At 37.3% G+C, this 22,301-nt stretch overlaps 2 protein-coding genes across 4 annotated transcripts in view; both read right to left on the bottom strand.

The window, feature by feature from the left end:
- Positions 1–1,303: 1,303 nt before the first annotated feature.
- On the bottom strand, positions 1,304–7,928 carry LOC127498312 (kelch repeat and BTB domain-containing protein 11). Its single transcript, XM_051867559.1, has 2 exons — positions 7,409–7,928; positions 1,304–6,675 (listed from the first exon to the last, which is right to left on the bottom strand). The coding sequence occupies exon 2, from the start codon at positions 6,368–6,370 to the stop codon at positions 4,256–4,258; it is 2,115 nt and encodes a 704-aa protein (XP_051723519.1). The 5' UTR covers positions 6,371–6,675; positions 7,409–7,928; the 3' UTR covers positions 1,304–4,255.
- A 2,658-nt stretch (positions 7,929–10,586) lies between these two features.
- The window catches only part of arhgef10 (Rho guanine nucleotide exchange factor (GEF) 10), a 57,673-nt gene continuing 45,958 nt past the window's right edge, over positions 10,587–22,301 (bottom strand). For all 3 annotated transcript variants that reach the window (XM_051868455.1, XM_051868454.1, XM_051868453.1), the window contains 3 exons: positions 14,805–14,927; positions 11,783–12,305; positions 10,587–11,673 (listed from right to left, as the gene is read on the bottom strand). In XM_051868455.1, coding sequence (XP_051724415.1) covers positions 11,812–12,305; positions 14,805–14,927 — 617 coding nt within the window. In that variant the 3' untranslated portion in view covers positions 10,587–11,673; positions 11,783–11,811. The remainder of the gene's footprint in view (positions 11,674–11,782; positions 12,306–14,804; positions 14,928–22,301) is intronic.

The following is a 22,301-nucleotide window of genomic DNA, read 5'->3' on the forward strand; positions in this document are numbered from 1 at the left end:
TCCTGCTAAATAGTGGCCTGTATTTAAAGGGTTAGTTCACCCAAAAATGAAAATTCTTCCATTATTTACTCACCCTCATGTCGTTCCAAACCAGTAAGACTTTTGTTGATCTTCAGAATGCAAATGAAGATCTTTTTGATGAAATCTGAGATCTTTCTGTCCCTCCATAGACAGCTATGTGACTAACAATTTGATGCTTCAAAAAGTTCATAAAGAGATCTTAAAACAAATCCATATGAATTGAGCGGTTTTGTCCAAATTTTCTGAAGAGACTCGATCGCTTTTTATGATGAACAGATTTAATTTAGGCTTTTACTCAAACATTGATCAGTGAACATAAACAGAAGCTCAACTGAACCTGAATGACGCACGAGAACAAACCTCTTCCGGAAGTTGAAACGTGTTGCATAACACACGAGAAAGAACCTCATTGGTTCTCGCACGAGTCAAGCAAACATGCTCGAGCTTCCGTTTGCCACAACTATGTGATTTGATGAATGTATATGTGAGTTGATGAATATTTACATGTGAATATAAGCCTAAATTAAAACTGTTCATATAAACAGTTTCTCTTCAGAAAATTTGGACTAAACTGCTCAATTCATATGGATTAGATTTTTACGATCTATGAACTTTTTGAAGCGTCAAAGTGGTAGCTGCGTAGGCTGTCTATGGAGGGACAGAAATCTCTCAGATTTCATCAGATCTTAATTTGTGTTTTGAAGATGAACGAAAATTAAATGTGACCATGATATACTGTAATTATTATTTTAGTAATATTCAAGACTTCAAGACATATTTGTCAGATTTAAATTCAGAGCATCTGGTTCTAATGGTAAGTGTGAACCTCTTGGCAATTTGGTGGTAGTTTAGGAAGTTTCATTTCTTAAATGTATAATGCATTATTGACTCCATCCTCTAGATGGCATCAGTGCTCCAGGAAAACCTCTGCAGCCATGTCACACCCAACAATGCAGATATCCTGCAAAAAGAGCAGTGTTAACTGGATGATCAGATATCTCTACAAAGAATGTTTAATTCTAATTATTATTAGCATGGTGAAAGATGGTTGAGGACCTGAGCCATTAACGCTAAGTTTGTGGGTTCAGTCCTGGTAAGTCCTGGTAAGTCCTGACTCTTTTTTCCATCCATCAGCATGGTGCCTTTGAGTCAGGCACTTAACCTCAGGTCAATGCTTTCCACAAAGTGTAACAGCTGAATTGTACATGTTCTGCTTCCTCAAATCCCAGAGCTGCATTTACATTTTTTTAAACTTGGTGAAAAATTAAAACGGCTAAAATAATGAACCAGGAAACCAAAAGATCTTTTATTGTAAACACAGAAACATTAGTTTGTGAGATGTTAAACTGACACAGAGCCACTGAAAAAGCCATCAAGCTATTTGTTTTAAAAGCATATTAGCTTTATACACATTAGCAACTCAGCAAGCAATGCCCCACCCACACACCCCCATATGACCCATATCATAGACGGCATCTCAATTTCAGCTGAATGTCTGAAGAGTTTTCCAGTTACACAATATTTATTTATAAAAAAAAAAAAAAAATCTAGATCAGGAGTTAACTCAGGACCCTCTAGGTCCACTTTCCTGCAGAGTTTAGCTCCAACCTTGATCAAATCCACCTACTTAAAACTTTTTAGTAATCCTGAAGACCTTGATTAGCTGGTTCAGGTGTGTTTGATTAGGGTTGGAGCAAAACTCTGCAGGAAAGTGGCCCTTGAGGGCCAGAGTTGAGAACCCCTGATTTTCCCATTTAATGGCTGCATCCGAAAACTGAAAAATGCTGCCTTCGGAGGACACATTCCAAGGTAGGAAGGCATCAAGGCACGTCTGAATCCAAAGTTAGCTTTACTTCCTGTCTCCTAAGGTACCTTCATCTGATCGATATTTTTTTTTTATTTTTTTGAAGGCAGCATAGCTGTATCCTTCGCTTTTGATATCCCACAATCCTGTGCTTTCCATTCTGTGACAGTTGAGCTAAATATAAAGATGGCGTCTGAAAGTTGCAGTTGGTGGTCAGTTTGTGTAAATGTACGTTTTTAACCAACGTTTTCCACTTTTGATGTCATTTCTAGCGAGAAATTGCTACTGTAGTAATTAAATATTCGCTTAGTTTTCACCAAAGCTTGTGCTATTTTGCTGTAGATCATTAAACAGTTATGCTGCCTCGGAAGTCTGTCCGAAATCATTTTCTTGAGGTGCCTTCATGCGCAAATGCTGTCTGCAGAGTCATTGCAAGTTTTCGGATGCAGCTAATACTTTCAAAGCGAACCATTGGAGGGGATTTATGGGTAATTCGTCAGTGACCTTGAGATGTTTACTGCAAGGGTGTTGTCTTTATTTGTTCCGCTTTGTTAAAAGTGTTAAAAGTTAAAGCACATGGGGTCGAGTCAAAAAGATAATGTCAGCAAAACATTCACATTCAAGTTCATAATCATACCAACATTCATGCTCCTATTCAAATTCCCTTATGTTTATTTTGACGGAATTACACTAAAGGAACATTTATAAAATCCACATCCTCCAGAAATGTCTAGGGGAATACTCAAGCGTGAACAATTATCACAGTAAAATACTCCTGGATGTTGAATATCACAATGTGTCTACACAGAATGCAACATCTAAGTTATAAATTACACTATGATGCCTCATTACATGCTATGGACACAATATGAATGTTTTGAGTTTTGTGATACTGTCTCTCTTTCATGGGTTCAGCCTGAATTCATAAAAGACAACACAAAGACTCCCTTCTGCTCAAGCTCAAGATTTCTCAGATGTCTGAGAATCTGATGACTAAGTGTGTTTATTAGGAATGAATGTTAATGTATTGTATTTGTAGTCTTCATTAACATCATGCTTAACTGCAGTATGATTATAAGGCCCAGTTTCACAGACAGGGTTTAAATTATGCCTTAGTTCGATTAAGACATTTTAAGTGGCTTATAAACATGCCTTAGAGAAAAAAAAAAAAAAAACATTACTAGTGTGCATCTTGAGACAAAAACAATGGCACTGCAATATTTTAAGATATGTCACAGCAAGTTGCTTTCAGTTAAAACAGATCAAACATGCCCTTTAGTCTGGGAACTAGGCTTAAGCCTTGTCTGTGAAACCGGGGGTAAATCCTAAAACGTTAATGATTTATACATATTGCATACAGAAAATGTATTGCTTGTGAGAATGTAATTTATCTTAATGTTTGTCTTCCTGCAAAATCTCAACTGTTATCTTTGGCAATGATTCAGAAATAAGGAACAGACACTCCTTTTTTTTCTTTTTTTTTTGCCTTCTGGACTTTCCTAATGAAAGTGCTGAAATATCACCCAGAAGGGTCTCAGATGTAAATAGCCACTGAGTGTGCTGTAATGCAGATGCACAGGGTTGAATTTTACACCTGTGTGATCCAGTAATATCTGAGTAGCAGCGGTTACAGAAGTCAAGTGCTTTGTGCTCTTAATGTTTCCCTAATGTTAGTAAAGGTTATGGCTTCTCCTTCAGCTGCTTAAGGATTTTTGTTTATTGACCCTGGCTGTAGTAAAGTTTTAGAATTAAGCTTGTTTTATTGTGGTTCAAAAAATGTATTTCATATTTACTTCAAAATCTATTTGCATAGAATCTTGGTAGAAAACAGGGTCGCATTATTACACCATGTGCTTCAGTTGTTCATTTGTGCTCTTAATTGCCATTTTAAGGCTAATTCACACTATACAACAGATGCCGACCAACAGGAACATTTGTTGGGTTTAGTTGGATCAGTGCATTACCTTGTCATCACCTGTTCGTGTTCATCAACTGAACGTTTAACTGGAGTGTGTCTGGATGGGGAATGTCTGCCTTGGTTGGCATCTGTTGGTGCAGAGTGAACTAGCCTTTATACAAATGAATGTTTTAGTTTAGTTTGTTTTTTGCAAATTCCTCTGGCAAAGTTCAACCTAAATGATCTGATACAAAATGCACAAAACAAATGAAGTATAAGACTGCACAAATGAGCTATAAATGTACGAATTTCTTTGTCTCCCAAAGTTGGGAGTAGGGCTGTGATTTTAAGGCGCCAAACATACATTTGTTTTTCTTACCATGCAAAGAAACACATTCCAGTTTCAAGCACTACGTGCTGGCTCCTTGAACTTCTCTGGAGACAATGTTTAATCTATAAATATTGACCAGGCATTCTCTTTCTCAAGGTCTAGAGCGACTCCGAAGGGTCATCCGAGGGATGAAATATCCTACTCATGCAATTCTTCCACCTCTCTCAGGCAAACTAAGAACGAAAGGGAATAAGATCCCTTTGGCCTCCACAGGTGCTTTTAGAGACTCATCTTTGAATCGACCTCCATCCTCTTCAACAACAAACTGAAGAGTCTGAGATTTATTCACACAGTAGATGCAATTATCAATGACAGCGCATCGAAATGGCAGAGTGCAGCCCTGCTGCTGGGAGGCACAATCATGCCACATCTTCACGATGGTGTTGTATTTAAAGACGCTGATCCCCTGTTCACGGTTGACATCGAATCGGTAGATGAAGCTCTTGAGAGCCACCATGTCTGTGGATTTTTTTCTGCTGTTGTTATATGGACACTCCTGCCATTCATCTCTCTTGGGGTCATATTTCAGCAACCGATAGAACAGAGACCCTCCCGAGACGTACAGCTCGCCGTTACACGTAGTGGCTTCGTGAGCCACCGCGAATGCCCCTTTAGGTAGAGGAGCCACCGCCGTCCAGCGGTCCATTCGAGGGTCATACTTCTCCACCGTGAAAAGACATTCACCGCCAATGGCGTACAGGTTCCCATCCATGGAGACAAGCTTGAGTTGTGATCGTGCTTGGTTCATGGGTCGGACTTCACTCCAACGGTCTGTGATGGGATTGTAGCAGAACACTTTGTCCGAGACTTTGCTTTTCTCCCCAGTTCCTCTGATCCCGCCGGCGACAAACAAGTAGTTGTACATGGTACAGATACCACAGCCCCTGGTGTTGATGTCGTCCGGCATGACAGTCAAGGTGTGCCAGTCCTTACTGCTCTTGTTGTAGTAGTAGATCATGTGGTTGTCCTCAAAAGACGTGATGGAGAGGGGACTCTGGGGACGGCTGCTGTTTCTGCTGGGTGGTCTACTTCCTACACGTTCAAACACATCATTAATTTCCGCCACCATCAGACATTTGCGACTCTCCATCCGTTTGCGCAGGATGAGATCTCTCTCTGAGCCTGTGAGGCGCCCGTAGACTGCTGGATCTCTCAGAACCTGGAGATAGTTGTCGCTCATGAATCGATAGGCGGTTTCTTTCAGTTCACTTAGTCGCTGCTTTTTGGCGATTGTTAGGATTTCATAGCAGTTCTCAGGTTTGATCTGTGTGGATATGGTATCAATAGCAGCCTGTACCGCACAGGGCATCTGCAATATCTTTGCCCCTGTGATGACATCCACAACATTGTCTTTGCTTACGTTCATCTGGGAGGAGTAAACATAATCTACAAGCACCAATAAGGTCTTGTAGCTCATTCCTTTTACCTTCAGGATATCTCTAGAGAGCCTAGCTTTAAAATAATCACTTTTCTCAGCTAATACTGATTTGTGTGCTTGTATTTTCTGTCCGCCCACCTCTATGACTAAATTTGGCTCTTCTTTTGCCGAGAGAGCTTCTCTTACTGCAGATCCACTTTGCTTTAGCCCTTGGCTTGATTCCAGCCCAGTCTGTCCAAATGATGTTCTGTAGCGGGTCTGATCTGCTCCTTCAGAGGAACTTATAAAGCATCCCAGGGTTTTTTCAAGTGACCTCGTTTCCTGGGAGCTTGAACGGGAATGATTTCTGTCCTCTGTGGAGGAGACATTTTTAATGTCAAACTGTCCATCTCTTAGGGCATTGGATAATTTGTCTATTTCCTCTTTGCTCTCTGGTTGGAAGCGCAGAGAGGGTGCCAAACTGCAAGATACCTTTGTTCCATTTGTTTCTTCTCTAATATTTCCTTGACTTGAAGCTTCACTTATATTTCTCAAACTGAGATCCAGGTTTTGTGCTCTAGTTGAGTCCAGAGGTTGAATGTGCTCTTGAAATCCACTGTCGCTAGATTCAGCGTCTTGTGTGTACTCTGCACCTGTTACAGCACCATAGTGTCCCAAACTCCTATTGTCAGTCAAACCTCCTGATTCTGACGTGTTCCACGTACCTTGGAGATCCTGCAGTATTTCCATGCTGGGGATGCCTGTTTTCCCCATAGCTGGGACATTGTTGTTGTTCCCTTCAGCGGGGATAGGTGATTCTGGAGAGTCAGGGTTTGCAGCGTGAAATATAACGTCTGCTTGTACTGTGAACATGTTTCTGTCTTGCAGAGTGTTGTTCATCTTTCTGTAGTTGTGACACACTGTCACTCATTTAGTGCTTTCAGAGCAATAAGAACAACTTAATTTGTCAGAAGTTTCTCCTTTGCCGGCTGTAGAGCTAAATTAATCCCAATGAGCCTCATGAATGACTGGAAGATCCTAATTACTGGGGTAATGATAGTTCAGAGACAGCATTGCTAGGAATGTCCTAGCAAAACAACGTTTTACGTTTGTTCCATCAGAGTACATTTCACCCAGGTAAAGAAGAAAAATAAACTAAATTTTCCTATATCAAGAGAAGATTGTTCTCAGCTCTGGGTCCAAACCTTCCAAGAAAAGAAGAAAATGTTATTCATTTACATAATTACAAACATATAACCCCAAAAAAATTTTCCTCAAAGAAACTATCTTGTAATCCAAATGATTAGAAAATTGTAAATACAAAATGAAAACATATTCTTAAAACAACATGTAAACGGTTGTGATAAAGTGATGTTCTTTTAGGGGAAAGCACATACTTAACCTTCCAACAAAGCAAATAATCTGTCTTTTGCAATTAAAATAATATGTCATAAGCGTGACATGAATTACTGTTCAAATACTCCTCACAGACCAACACCGAAACGCTAAGACGCATGCGCACTATTCACAAACCACTGACAAGCTTTAAGGATTAAATCTTAAAGACGTCGAGAAACGCAGAGATTTAATCGTACCTTTAGTTAATATTCTTTCATTATAGTCGTTACATTACCCATTTTATAGCTCTGATAAACAAATGTACAAAGGGAAATAGAGAAATTGTTGATAACGCCGAGGAAAAGATGAGACAGTTTCAGACAGATAAAGTAGTTTTTGAAATAATAATATTGAATACATTATGAATTATTAAATGTATAAGACCCTAGTACTTGATAATAGCAGAATTTCTTTGAGCAATTCCTTACACAAAGCGTTCTTATGTAAGTCATTGACCATCTATCTAAATGCACCGCGCTGCAGGGAGTCTGCACATTTGTCTGAGATTGTCTTTGGTTTTAACAAATGTAGACCACTTACCCATTCATGTGAATGTACTATCCATCCCATATTGTAATAAAACGGCAGCTCAGTAAGAACTTCTCTTCCTCCTCCTCATCCTCGACCAACTGTATGCGTCTGAAAGCCTCGACTGGAGAATCGGCGTCCACAAAATATCATTATTTCAATGAAGCGGATGAAACGAAATATATTCCAAAGGAGCGATTCTGTGCTCCGGATCTGATCGACGCCACCTCTCTGCCCTCGGAGTGCTTTGCAGTATTTTGGATTTTACTGTAAACTGAGGTAGTTATTGATCTAAACCACACCCCCGTTTGTGTTCACCCTCTACACATCAGCTGCTGATCAAATCCGCGGTAAACGTACGACGTTCCTGTAGTGTAAACTCGACGCGCGCGGACAAATGAAGGATGTTGCGCAACGGTCTACGGGAACTCCCAGCGCAAAGAGCATTTGAACGTTTATTGCATAAAAAAAAAAACTTAATCTCGAGCTAAAGCATTTTAGGAGTTTCATTTAACGTTTTGAACATCATTATGCTGCAATAAAACGTGGCAGTGATTTTCTAAAGCACTGGCTCAATCATAACGACACTACGTTTTGTTTTAATATAAACATAAAAGAAATATGTCACTATTCTATATATATATATATATATATAGAGAGAGAGAGAGAGAGAGAGAGAGAGAGAGAGAGAGAGAGAGAGAGAGAGAAACCCTGAAAAAACTGTCAAGAGCAGAATGACTTCATCTGGCCTTCTCAAATGTGGTGAAGTTTTACGAGCGCATTAAGGAGGACCATTACTCTCCATCCTGATATTATGGGCTGGACTACTCTTCAAGAGAGTTACTAGGGTAACCACTCCATTTCATACAACAACACATCATAGTTGAGACTGTCTGTCAGCCTGACAGCACATGGTCAGACTGAGATGTCACTATTAGCCCTCTAAATACACACATCAGCTGTTCTCAGTCTGAGGGGACTCACAAAGATCCCTGAGCCTGCAAAGGCTGAAAGCATCTCACACACACACACACACACACACACACACACACACACACACAGAGCATATAAGTGTGGCATTCTGAGGGAGGAAGTGGTGGGACAGCCTCCTGCAGAACACCTAAATTTAACCCACTATTATAATTTTTTTTTTTTTTTTTTGGCAGAGGCCCAATGCTTTCATAGCACTTTGAGGACTTAGTATCTCAAACATAAGTTTCATCTACTATTAAAGGATTAGTTGACTTTCAAATGAAAAATTACCCCAAGCTTTACTCACCCTCAAGCCATCCTATGTGTATATGACTTTCTTCTTTCTGATGAACACAATCGGAGAAATATTAATAAATATCCTGACGCATCCGAACTTTATAATGGCAGTGAGTGGGATCAACGAGTATGAGCTGAAGAAAGTGCCTCCATCCACATCCATCCATCATAAACATATTCCACACGGCTCCGGGGGTTTTGAACTGAGAGAGTTTTACACTTTTTTCATAAGTAGAATACGGAAAGCGGTCTGGCGGAAGCTAGATATTTTACTTCATAACTTGTTAAATATGGATTTTTTTTTTTTTTTTTTACAAAAACCCATCGCTTCGCTTCAGAAGGCCTTTATTAACCCCCCGGAACTTTGTGGAGTATGCTTATGATGGATGGATGGATGGATGGATGGGGACTGAGGCACTTTCTTCAGCTTCATACTCATTGGTCTTGCTCACTGTCATTATAAAGCTCGGAATGCGTCAGGATATTTATTAATATTTCTCCGATTGTGTTCATCAGAAAGAAGAAAGTCATATACACCTAGGATAGCTTGAGGGTGAGTAAAGCTTGGGCTAATTTTCATTTCATTTTCATTATGACAAGCCAATATCAGATCAAAGATTCTTACAAACACTGAAATATTAAAAATGTTCCTTTCTGTAAAAAAAAACTGTAAATACATTATTTTTTTAAAAACCTAATGGTAACACTTTCTATGAAGACCATGCTTATAATGAATTATAGCTCCATTTATACTTATTTATAAGCAAGTATTACTATTTTATAAACATATTTATAAAGACTTATTAAGACCTATACCGCATTATAAGAACAGTTATTTACATTTATATAATTAATTATAAGTCATGCATTTGCTTTTTCAATGCTCATGCTCATAATACATTATACACTGATTTATAAGTATTAATTAGTCAGTCGTATGGTTCCATGAATGTATTTATAAAGATGCAACCTGCATTGCTATAAAGTTATTACATTATAGTTACAATTACTTTTTAGTAATTCAGATGTATTTCTGTCAAACAAGTGAATATATTGTTATTAATAGCCGTGTTTTGTTCTTATCAATACTTATTGTGAGTAATAATAGTTGCTACTCTCTATAAATGCATCATTGTTAGCTTTAAGTAAAGTGAAAACATAGGTTGCAATTTTCCTAAAGAAAATGTTAAGAAATGATGAAGATGTGCTCATTATACATTTTAATTTCCTTACTTGTAAATGTAACTAATGAGCAATAATTCCTGTAATAATTAAAAAAAAAAAAAAAAAAAAAAAACAATATTGCAATACTGCAACAATATTTTAAAAGTATAATTCCAAACTGCTATAAGCAATACCATGCATATGGCTGAGGAGATATAGATTTTAACAAATCAATTCATTTAAAATTCATGACCTCTAATGCAAACATTAGCCATTAAAGACATAATTAATAACTAAATGGTACAGCAAACAAGAGTCTATGGAACTATTTTATATATGATCATTTATAAATCAGTGTATAATGGATTATGAGCATGCACATTGAAAACGCAAATGCATGGCTTATAAGTAATTATAAAAATAATATAAATGTATCTATAACTGTTCTTATAATGCAGTATAGGTCTTAATGAGTCTTTATAAATATATTTATAGAATAGTAATACTTACTTATAAATGGGCCTATAAATCATCATAAGCATGGTCTTCATAGAAAGTGTTACCAAACTGATTTACTTAGGCATTTTGCAAAATGATTATTTCTAGGAGTGTTTGATTCACTGATTGTTGATTTTTTTTTTTTTTTCATTGTGCAAAAATATGCATTATAATAAATATTAATATTCTCACCCAGTGCAGAGATCTAAGAATATCCAAGCATCCAACAGTTAAGTAATCAACCATCACAGTCAAGGGATATATATTACCTTTTTAATTTCCCTTTTAGGCAGACACCTTGCAAAATGAATATTTGAAGACCATACATTTTCATTTTTTTTTTAAATTAAGTTCTTTCCATCCTTCCATGTCCAGGTCAATTTTACCATAAGCTCCTAGAATCAGTGTTGCTGTTGGTAAAGTGCATTTCACAGAAATCCATTCAACTTCTCTTTCAACTTCAAATTCAGTTTTCTTCTCAGGTCATTCCCTTATATGTATGAGCTGGCAGTTATAGTCCATCAAAAGGAAAAAAGGAGATAAAAAAGGCTAAACAAACAAACAAACAGAAAAAGAAACATGGTTATCTAGTACATTTGCACAGATATACAAAGAATGTTGGTTAAAACAATGGTATACATTTGTTAATATACAATATCACAATGAGTCAATATTAAGCTTTTCCATAACTTTAAATATCGATAAGCATCAACCTTAAATTAGAATTATGGAGGAACGCCATTTATCTTTTAACCAGTAACAGTCGACACCAACTTCACCTATCCAAAAGAATCTCTGGCCCGCCAGAGAAACCCAGTCATTCAGTCACAGGTTTTAGGCAATCACAGAGGCCAACCTGAAGGCCATGAAACCTCAGCCAATGTTTTAAGACCTCTTTTACAAGCACCATTCCTTAAAGCAAAAGTTTTGAGATGCCTTTTCACAAAATATCTTCAAGAAAAACAGCTGAAATTAAATGAAGAGCTGAACAGATGCAGGTAAGCGTGTGTTTAAAATGTGACAAATGAAACAAAAATTTCTGCTGTTATACTAAAGCATGGCTAGATGTTTTCTGTTTTTTTTCTTTCAAAATGTAATTATCTAACAGTTAGACCTGAATATTATCACACTGCAGTGGTACTGACATACTTTCATGAATGTATCTTTTAATTTAGGCAATATGCCAAGTGGTAAAACACATTTCTCTGATGCCTGACCGAGTACTTGGTAGTTCAGCCCATTCCTGGAACACAATCTTTTTCCCTTCATTCATGAATCTTTTTTTCCCTGTCAGCCCATGACTGAGAGCAAGGTCAGTCTATGGAACTGCTCTCTTTTGCAATGCCCTGGAAGGAAGACACACAGTAAAAGCATGATGAGACAAGTAAAAGAAAGAAAAGATTCATGGACACTGGTGTTTGAGCAGCTGCATCCAAACTAAACCCTGATCCTCACCGTTCTCAGTACACCTCCATCTTTCTCCCTCACAGGTTCGGTAGTGGTATTTGCCACACCATTACAGTGGACACCATCTCCTCGTGCTTAGACGGTTTCGTTTTTCTGTTGATTCTGCGGTGTCCCAGACCTCCAGACACCACCAACAATGAGCTCACATTTACTCTCTCAGTCTGCTTGGACTTCTGGAAGTGCGCTGGCTCGTTCAACAGGTCATATATCGCCCCGTCTTCTGGCCCGTGCTCTAAAGAGCCCTGAGACAGAGCCAGAGACCCACATGAGGAGGACAGGGAGTCCTGGAGAACTGAAGCATGTGAGTGAGAGCTCGCACTGCTGTGCCCCAGCCCAGAGCAGTTTTCGTCGCGTTGGGTTCCCTCCACCTCCTGGGCCCCAGGCTGGCATTGGCTGGGTGTGTTGGAGGTGAGAGTTGCCATGGTTGCTTGCGAGACATTACACACTGCTGTTGCCATGGTGAGGAACTTGACTGGACCATGGTAAGCATGAAAAGAGACCATTCCTCGACCTGGAGCATGACAACCAGAGAGATTCAAAAATGACAAATGCATTAAAACAGGTCTTCTCAGGCAGAATAATAGTAATATGAAAAAATGAAATGCCAGAACACAATATTAGCAAATAGTAAAATATATTTCTCTTCATAAAAACAAAATATGACAAAAGCACTTAAGATTCTAAAACTTAAGATTAGGAAAACTGAAAATATAAAATTAATTAATACTATAATAGAATATAAATAATACTAAATTAAGACATCTGTTTTTAAAAACATAATTTGCATAACAGATTTTTAGTAATGACATAATATACTTAAATGTATATATTTATAGTTTTTAATATTTCTATTTAGCTTTAATTGAATTTGTTTTATTTTAGTACTTCAAAAATGAGAAATATTGAATTGGCAAATAACTGAAGTAAAAAGTTTTTCCATCTAATATGTTTGTTTGTTTGTTTATGATTTAACGCCATGCGAGCTACCTCGGCTATATTCATGGTGAGAACAAGATTTTTTTTTTTTTAATAAAGAAGAAAAAAATAAAATTAGATTTTTAAATTTAATCTTAGATAATAATTCTAAAACTAAATCAGGCATTACTTCATTAGAAATCTTTTCGTAAAAGTCAACAGAAAAATAAAGAGATCTAACAGATTTCAAACTAACACAATCCATCAAAATATGCTTCAATGATAATGGATTCTGGCACAAAGAGCACAAAGGCGGATCTTCACCCATTAACAGAAACATATATGTTAGCCTGGAGTGCCCTATTCGACAGCGAGTGTAAATAATATGATCCCAGTGATTTTCAAACTGAACACAATGTTTTGCACCAACCACAGGATTGATTTTATAAAATTTGTTTGTTATACATTTAACCCATTCAGTTTGCCATTTCTTACAAATGTAAGTATTTATAATAGGTCTGAGATCTGAAGGTGGAATTGGGCATTTTTTGAGCTCTGAAGATAAAGCTTCCTAAGTCGCTGCATCAGCTTGTTAATTCCCTGCAATAGCACAATGACCTGGTACCCAAAAAAATGACTTTAAAATTCTGTGCCTCCAAGGACTGCAAACTATTTAAAATTTCCACAAATGCTAGGTGTTCAAATTTGAAAAATGCCAGAGTCTGAAGACAAGATTTTGAGTCTGTCATTAATAGTAAATTTCGCTGTTGAGAAGTTTTAATGTACTGCAATGCCAAAATGATAGCATTAGCTTCTGCAGTGAAAACTGAACAATAATGAGGAATACTCCACTTTTCTGATGATTGACCATAAAGCCAGATGAAACATGTTCTTCAGTCTTTGACCCATCTGTATAAATTGGGATATATGATGGAAAACTTTCTCTGATACTTAAAAAATTGTTTGTGGTAATCATTTGGATGAGTTTGAGATTTTTTGTTTCCATCTAATATGTATATTTTTTTTCAGCTTCATTTGAATAAATGAAAACTATTAATAGTTTTAGTTAATAATAACAACACTGGTCATTAACAGTTTGGAAAAATGGAAGTGGTTATTAAAAGCTGAGGCAGTAATTTCATCGTTGGGTGTGGTTTGTTCCTGAATTTGTGCTAAGTTAGAGTATTCAAAGGCTACAGACTTACAAAATTACCCACAGGGCACTGGGCAGCAAACAAATATCTGCCATAACACAATTCCACAGCAATATGCGCTAAAAATCGTTTTAATGAATTTCTAAATGCCAATTCACATTGTGCCGACAAACAGCAACAGACACTTTGTCAGGTTTGGTCGAATCAGCGTGTTACCATGTTGGCATCTGTCGCAGCTTGTTTTCGCGAACTTGCTGAATCAGCACTTGACATGGAATGTCTGAGTAATCTGGTGATTGTCCGCGTTTGTCGGCGTCTGTCGGCATGGTGTGATTTGGCCTTCAAAGGATAGTTCAACCTAATATAAAATGTTGTTCTAATGTCGTATGCCCTTCTTTCTTTTATGGACCAGAAAAGAAGAAGTTTTAAAAATGTCCCGCTCATGCTCGTCCATATAATGTCAGTGAATAGCGACCAGCATCAAAAAGTATCACAAAATGATCCAACGTGACACGTGCTGTATATTCCAAGTGTTCTGGGGGTATATGAGAGGGTTTAGTGAAAAACAAACCAAAATTTATTGTATTATTTAATGAAGTTCTTGACCTTGGCCATTGGTCTTCTGTGCACGGCTGTATGACGTGCGCGTTTGTAAGACTCTATTAGCGCCGCAGTTCACCTCGTCTCGCCCAGAAAAACCACACAAATTGTGAGAAATCAGGTGAATAAAACTGTGACATGAAATACTAATAGAGTCGTTAAAAAGCTTGATACTGGTCACTATTCACTGCCATTATATGGATGAGTGTGACACTCTTTTTGTGGTCCATAAAATAAAGAAGGGCATACAGCATTAGAACAACACCAGGGTGAGTAAATGATGACTTAATTTACATTTTAGGGTGAACTATCCTACACATGGTAGAATGGATTATACCCACCTGTAACTTTTGGGATGCCCTGTAGTCTGGGCACAGACAGGGCCACTGTGACCCCGAGATTTGTCCCCACCAACAGCAGACCATGACACACTAACAGACTGCTCACAGAGACTCTCTGCTGTCCTGAAGGTGGAAACACAAATGTGTTGAAGAATTATTTTAATACTTGCACTGCAAACTAAATCAGAGAAAATGCATACTACTAAACACTTGTGGCAAGCACTCATGACTAGAGGTACTTGTTGAAATATTCACCCGGTGGAATAATAACATCATCCACACATACTAGGCTGTGTGGGTAGGAACACGACAGCATGTGTGGGTAGGTTACTATGGGGATGATGCTGAACAGCAGTTGGTTTCCGAGGAAACCTGACACGATGCGCTCTTAGAAATGAGAGAAAGGTCTCATTAAAAAGAGAAGAATGCCAAATGTTCAAACAACTCTATATCTGTCAAACACAGTGAACATGTACATGAACTGGAATAATTTCAATAAAATAAAAATGATCAAAAGTTCTATTTTCCATTAAATAGTTACTGAAGTCCAGTACACCCACCAGTCACAATCCGGTGAATATTAAATCTATTTCAAAATTATTTGGTGATTTAAAAAAGCAACTCACTATTTAGCACTTTTACTGTCTTTCGGCCATTTTTGACCCATTATTTGTAAAGAACATGAAATAATTTGACACTGAAAAGAATATCTAAACAATTACCATAAAACACCATAAAAGCTAATTCATAATTCTATTAGTAATTAAATAATCCCAAAGTTCCTTAACATTTTTTTTTTTTTTTTACTCAAATTATGTTACGCCATCAACTATATGATAGTATATAAACTTTGGAACCTGTTGAATTCATGGAAGTTATGAGGGACAATTAAGGGATTAAAGGAATAAAAAAATGAAAATTATCCTATAATTTACTTACCCTTAAGCCATCCTAGGTGTATATGTCTTTCTACTTTCAGCCAAACATAGTCTGAGTTTTATTAAAAAAATATCTATAAACTAGGGATGCACTGATACCATTTTTTAAGGACCGAGTACGAGTACCGATACTTTTTTCCTGTTACTCGCCGATACCGATACCGATGCCTATACATTTTTTAGTTTCTCTCTCTCTTTTTTTTTTTTTGGTGATTTTGCATTTTTCCAAGCACAACACAGTGAGACTAATGAATGTAGAACAGCTTCTTTATTATTACTAATGAAAAAAGTAATATTTTTTAAGTGCTTGTCACAAACTTAAAGAACAAATTTTCACAGTGTCTAATAACCTTCAAAGGGCATAATTACTAATATATATAATTGTTGTTATATAAAAAGAAATTACTATAGAGATACAAATTAAATAAACTTATTTTTCAGATAGAGTAGGTTTATTTACCATGTATACATTTATTTAACATCTTTTGTTGTTTTATTAACATTAATGACAAATATAGGCTACGGTCCCTTTAAGACCGAATCCATGGATACTGACACATATCCTGTTTTCACCCAGATGTTTACGTCAACTTAAGCCATAACCGACTGTATTTACGTGAGATACTCCACACGGACATTTTGACAACTATGTGTGCATTTGACCATTCAGGCGTGAGGAGAACTGATTGCGCGCTGTCTGAGAGAACTGGGATCGAGCGCAAGAAAGAAAGAGAGCGCTTCTGGTCTGTGTCATTTAGCACGATTCCGCCTATCCCGCCTTCACTAATTGATAACGAATTGTGATGGAAAGCATGCAGTTCGCAAAGTGTGGGTTGTCATCATTAATTTTGAAGTATTTCCACACCCCTGAGGCTGACATTGTTTCTGCTGCTGCCGGCGGTGTCTCTGTGCACGGAAAATTCTGTTAGTTACATAACGTAAGGTATCGGTCTTTGGTATCGGGGTATTTTTACGAGTACGAGTACGAGTACAAGTACATGAGCTTGGTATCGGGCCGATACCGATACTGGTATTGGTATCGGTGCATCCCTACTATAAACTATAATAACTGGCTTCCGGTAACAGCTGTACACTAGTCTAGTTCCGGCAGAAAAGTGACCTCTGAACTGACGGATGACTTATTGATGAACGCGGAAGCGCAGAGGACAGAGCAAAATGGACGGATGTTCCCGGAAGCTAGTGATTACAGTTTACAAAGTTATAATTATGGATATTTTTCTTACAAAAATGCATCACTTCGCTTCAGAAGGCCTTTATTAACCCACTGGAGTCATGAGGATTACTTTTATGATGGATGGATGCGCTTTTTTGGGCTTTAAAAAAAAAAAAAAATGGAACCATTCACTCCCATTATAAAGCTTGGAAGAGCCAGGATATTTTTTTAATATAACCCGGTTGTGTTTGGCTGAAAGAAGAAAGTCATATTCACCTAGGATGGCTTGAGGGTGAGTAAATTTTGGGATAATTTTCATTTTTGGGTAAACTATCCCTTTGAGAGATTTTATACACTAGACTTTTTAATCTAAACAGAAAAATAATGTACTTGTAAGTTTCAATAGTGTGACTAAGAAGAAAGAATGGCATCAGGCACAGAGCTTATCACACATGAGCAAACAGAACTGCAGGCATAAAAGGAACAACACATAACTTGACCCTTACTCTCTCTCACACTCATCTATGGGTTAACAACACCCTTCAAAAACCTGATTGGTCAGAACCAGACTGCAGGTTTGAAGTGTCAGTGAACAATGTCCTATTCAGCTGTTCCAGTGGTCACTGACTCGTTAAGAAAAGGTTGGCTCTTATTTCTGAGCATCGCAGATCATTACATTAGTCATGGAAACTGCTCTAATAGGGGGACGTTACTAAACAATTGAGGCATGAGTTGGCAAAAACATTACTCTGCACAGTTTTGACGTTTTTTTACCGCAAATCCTGAATATTCATAGGCAAATCTGTCCCAAATAAACTTTTCAAGTTTCGACAAGTCTCGAGCCTGTGGTACATTTCTCTCAACTGGCTGATGTGGTGTAGCTGAACATCTCCAACATCCAAGAATAGATTTAGCTGTAGGCTGCATGTGTATGTGTGTCTCCAGTCTGACCTTCTGAAGAGGGACAGAAAGACATGTACATGGCATTGAGCTGTTTAATACATCTTGTCCTATTCAAACTCCATGTAATAGTAATAAAAAGCATTATGATAATAATAATAATAATAATAGTCATTATTGTTATTATAACAATGATTATCATTTAATTCATGTTTTTCTAATATAAATGACTGTAGCTGTATTGTTTAACCTAAGCCAAGCTACCTAATCGCCTGCTGGTTGAGTGATATTGTAGCTGATGTCTTTGTATCACCAGCAAAAGACTGACACAGTTTATTTAAATCATGTCAAGAACAATCAAAAATGATTTGTCAATGATCAGAAAACTATGTGCTGATGTGTGTGTGTGTGTGTGGGGGGGGGGGGGGGGGGGGGGGGGTTTAAATATGAATTTTTCATTATATTTAAACAAAAGAAATCATAAGTAACAACATGCCAGAATTTACAATAATAAACACTAAAGCTGATCTAACAGGATGGCTGACAATCTGAATTTGCACAATTTTTCTGACACCAAAGCATTAATAAAAAAGCATCTGTCCAAACATTAACCACTACATGGGGTTTCTAAACCAAAATCCTTTCAATTAAAAAAAAATTAAACATATTGTCCATGCATCATTTATGTGATAATGAAGATCTATTTGAACCCCAAGAGTCAATGCAGCTGTTTTGTGGTGGCTGCTTTGTTTGTGTCATTACTGCACACATGAGTGAGTATTTAGGTCACAAGAGACAAAGCCATCACAGACAAAGACCACTGTCTGTACCTTCACACACAAACACACACTGTTATCAGTCTCATTAATTTTCACGAATGCCATAATATTCATTTCAAGACTCTCACTCCACGCTCGATAGAGGATGACTGTTCTGCATCTCAGACTAAAGAGGTTGATCTTATTAGGATGAAAACGAAGAGCTTTGGTACATTTGTAATATAACAAATGAACACCAGCACATATGGAACGCAAACAACAAATCTTTTACCAGTCGTAATATCCATTACCAGATGAAGGGATCATGATCATGTCTGCCAGCCATTTCAGCAAATGTTACATAAGACAGCATAATACAGCCAAAGTGACATGTGACAGTCTCCATCTCTTCAAGGTCAGCACACAACACAAAGGAATTATGCAACAAAGCCCTCATCCTAAAATCTGCTCTTGCGTTACTGAACACAAATCGAACTAAAAAGGGTTTTATGTTCTCTTTGTCTGAGGTAAGTGCTAGCCATGCAAAACGATTGCATTCAGCTGTACTGAAGTGAAACTCAGCAACTACAGAAACATGATACATCGAATTTCCTTCCTTTTGTAGTGAAAAAAATTCTTCAGGTAAAAAGTGCTTTACAAGTCCTTGTAAAATAAATGTTTAATAGCAAGTTTTTTTTTTTCTGTCAGTTTGAGGGTTGTGACCTCACTATAGTATCAGTTTCACTCAGCAGCAATAGATGTTTGTCTTTCAAAGTGATTCAAACTTCACCTCATTTCACTTATGAGCCACTAAAATGCCAACAGAATGACAGAAAATGCCCTAAAATCCCAAGGAACACCTCAGAAACAAGTAAAGACACAACACGGCACAGGAGACAACCAGCAGTGCCTTTCATAAGTGAAATCCTGCCCTGACAAATAAGCCCCAGAGCTTATGGAGTAGCCGGGCATGATCCAACACACTCAGCACAACCAAGCTGAAGGATTCTGGTGCTGGAATTTAAAAGACAATATCCTGTGTTTTAGATTCTCAACCAGTACCATTTAAAAAAGTCAATTGAGTTTAGTCAAATTCAAAACCCTTTCTGATATATTCAATGATGCCATATGTTATCCTGATAGTAATCAATGCTTCTTTTTGTGTATAACTTGAATAAAATGGTTAAAAAAAAGTAGGTAAATCTCCAGAATCTTCCAGGTGTTCAAATGAGCCCTTTCAAAGCCAGCTGAGTAGGTACCAACACAGCCCTTATTACCTGTTAGTCACCAAATCTAGGAAATTTTCCTTTTAATAATAGTAGGTAAGGAGATATGCCAAAAGATCCCTGAGATCTGACCAATCAGATCGAAGGAAACTTCAGCAGGACTCATCTTGTTCAGAGTGTTTTGTTATAAAGTATGTATAAGATGATAACAATCAGGAAGTGTGAATTCACACTAATGATACTAAATGCTCAAATAACCTTTATTTACTATTTTATTGAACTATTAAGCAGTTATAATGAAAACTAGAAACCTCTTAAACTAAAATATTAAGTAATTATCACTTAGATAAAATCTGAAATTAACATGTAAAAATACACAAGATCACTGCTGTAAGCAGCAGTGAATCAGCTTCAGGGAACTACAGTTGCGGTCAGAGACACACCCTGATTCTCTCACACAGGAAGTCCTTCTTAAGGCTGATGTCTCCATGCAGACAGTTTCCTGTGTGGCAAACTGCTGCATGAGTTCATGGCCAGGGACTGCTAAACTGTACTCGACCTAACCACATTTTCCTTCAAACATTTGATCTTAGGAAAAAAAAACCCCCTCCCAATCCAAACAGATAGAGCTGATAAAGCAGTTTCCTCTTCTAATGAAGGTCAGGGTGAATATTATTAGCATGGACCGTTACAAACAAATCCTTGATGTATCAAATAGTGGATAAGAAAAACATTGTTATACAGCTGTACAGGGGCATTACATCTCAACAAGGCCTTCTGCAATGTTCCCAACTTCCTAATGAACATACAATAAGGAGTGGGGATCATTATTATTATTATTATTATTATTATATTACTATTTTAATTATTATTACAACTAAATAAAAATAGTAAACAAAATAAGAATAATAATAATAAAATAATATTTTACAGTACAACTGTAAGAGCCGTAATTTCAAGCTATTATTTTGGTGGAAAACCGCAGGAAGCCCTTAAAGCTTCACTTTTGTTGACAACAGCTAGTTTCCAAATTGTCAATGAAAGCTTTGCATGATGAACTGATCGAAATGTATTATATGTTGTTCTAAAAAAATGTTCCATTTTTTGGATGAACTCAAAGTACTAAAGACTTTAATGATTAATGTTCAGTCAACTACCCTGGTGACAAACTCTGCCAATCAATTTGCATATAAATAACAGGCTGCTCATGAATTTCACAGAGCCTAAAAAGTTAGGAAAATCTATATAAATGACACACATACTTATGAATAATGATTCTATCAGTTTCCAGGTCGAGAACAGCGTACAGACTTTAAACATAAAGAGAGAACAAGATACAACATATTTAGTGAGGAACCCCGAACACACAGACAGAGTGTGCCTGGACTCTCCTGTCACTATGCAGATTTAAATAAAGCTCCTTTATTCAGCTCTGGAGAATAAAGACACAGCCATCTCATTAACAGAGCACATGTGCACTGAGTGACTCAAACCCTATCTATACATCCAACGCTTCTGATTCATTTAACAGACAAGCTTTCATATTAAAACACACATCTACAACTCTCAATTCTATTTACATAGAAGATAAAGTCAGATAATGTCGCAGTGCAAATGTGCCAGAAATACCACTACAGTGTGCCATAAAATGTAAAATTAGGCTAATATTTTAGATAAACCTGCCCCCTAAGTGGTACATTAAAAATTATATAAGATGCAATATGGACCAAACCTAATGCTGTTTAATCAAATGTCTGGCTATGCAAGAACAAGTTCCCTTTGGCTGCATTTTACTAATCACTCAAGAGAAGACATTTCAACAGAGATTACGATTCAAACAGATTATAGCTTCAGTCCTAAACCCAGCTGGTGTTAAAGCGGCCACCATGTTTGCTGCCTCACTGACATGCGACTGACACTGGTGGTTATTTTAGGAATATTTGGTAAGGATTATTAAAGCCCGATGTGGACTTTTTAATCACTGAGATCTGACCAGTCAAACATAACCACACACACATGCATACAAGCATTAAAGCTATTATGAAGTTACCATAAAAACCAGAAAGATGTTGAGGTCATTCCTAGTATACTGCTCTTTGAAAGGCTTCCTGAACAGATTAGCTTGTGTTGAGCAACACAAACGGCCCATTCAGAACAACTAATGAAATTGAAACAAAACCAAATGCTGGAAGAGATCCAAACAACACAACGAGTAGAAATGTGAATTACTGCCACACTAAGGAGACTCCTCTGATTTCCCCTAAAAAGCCTATCTTCAAATAAAGTGTTAAATCTACACTTTTTACGCCATTCTTATTTCTCTCTAAGGGAAAACAAAAGCAGACCAACATGATCTCATATGGAGCAAGAGAACAAACTAAATTTGGTTTTAAAATGTTATGCGAGAGATTACGTGGCTTTGTGATTCTAGAGGAGATGCTGTAATTGTCCTCGACATGAAAGAAAAATCACATGAGAAAGAGACACACCCACTCATGATG

Source organism: Ctenopharyngodon idella, chromosome 17 (assembly GCF_019924925.1).
Source record: "Ctenopharyngodon idella isolate HZGC_01 chromosome 17, HZGC01, whole genome shotgun sequence".
In the NCBI taxonomy this organism is placed as follows: domain Eukaryota; kingdom Metazoa; phylum Chordata; class Actinopteri; order Cypriniformes; family Xenocyprididae; genus Ctenopharyngodon; species Ctenopharyngodon idella.

Excerpts from the sequence above, each read along its gene's own strand:
- LOC127498312 (XM_051867559.1), bottom strand. The coding sequence starts at position 6,370 with ATGAACAACACTCTGCAAGACAGAAACATGTTCACAGTACAAGCAGAC.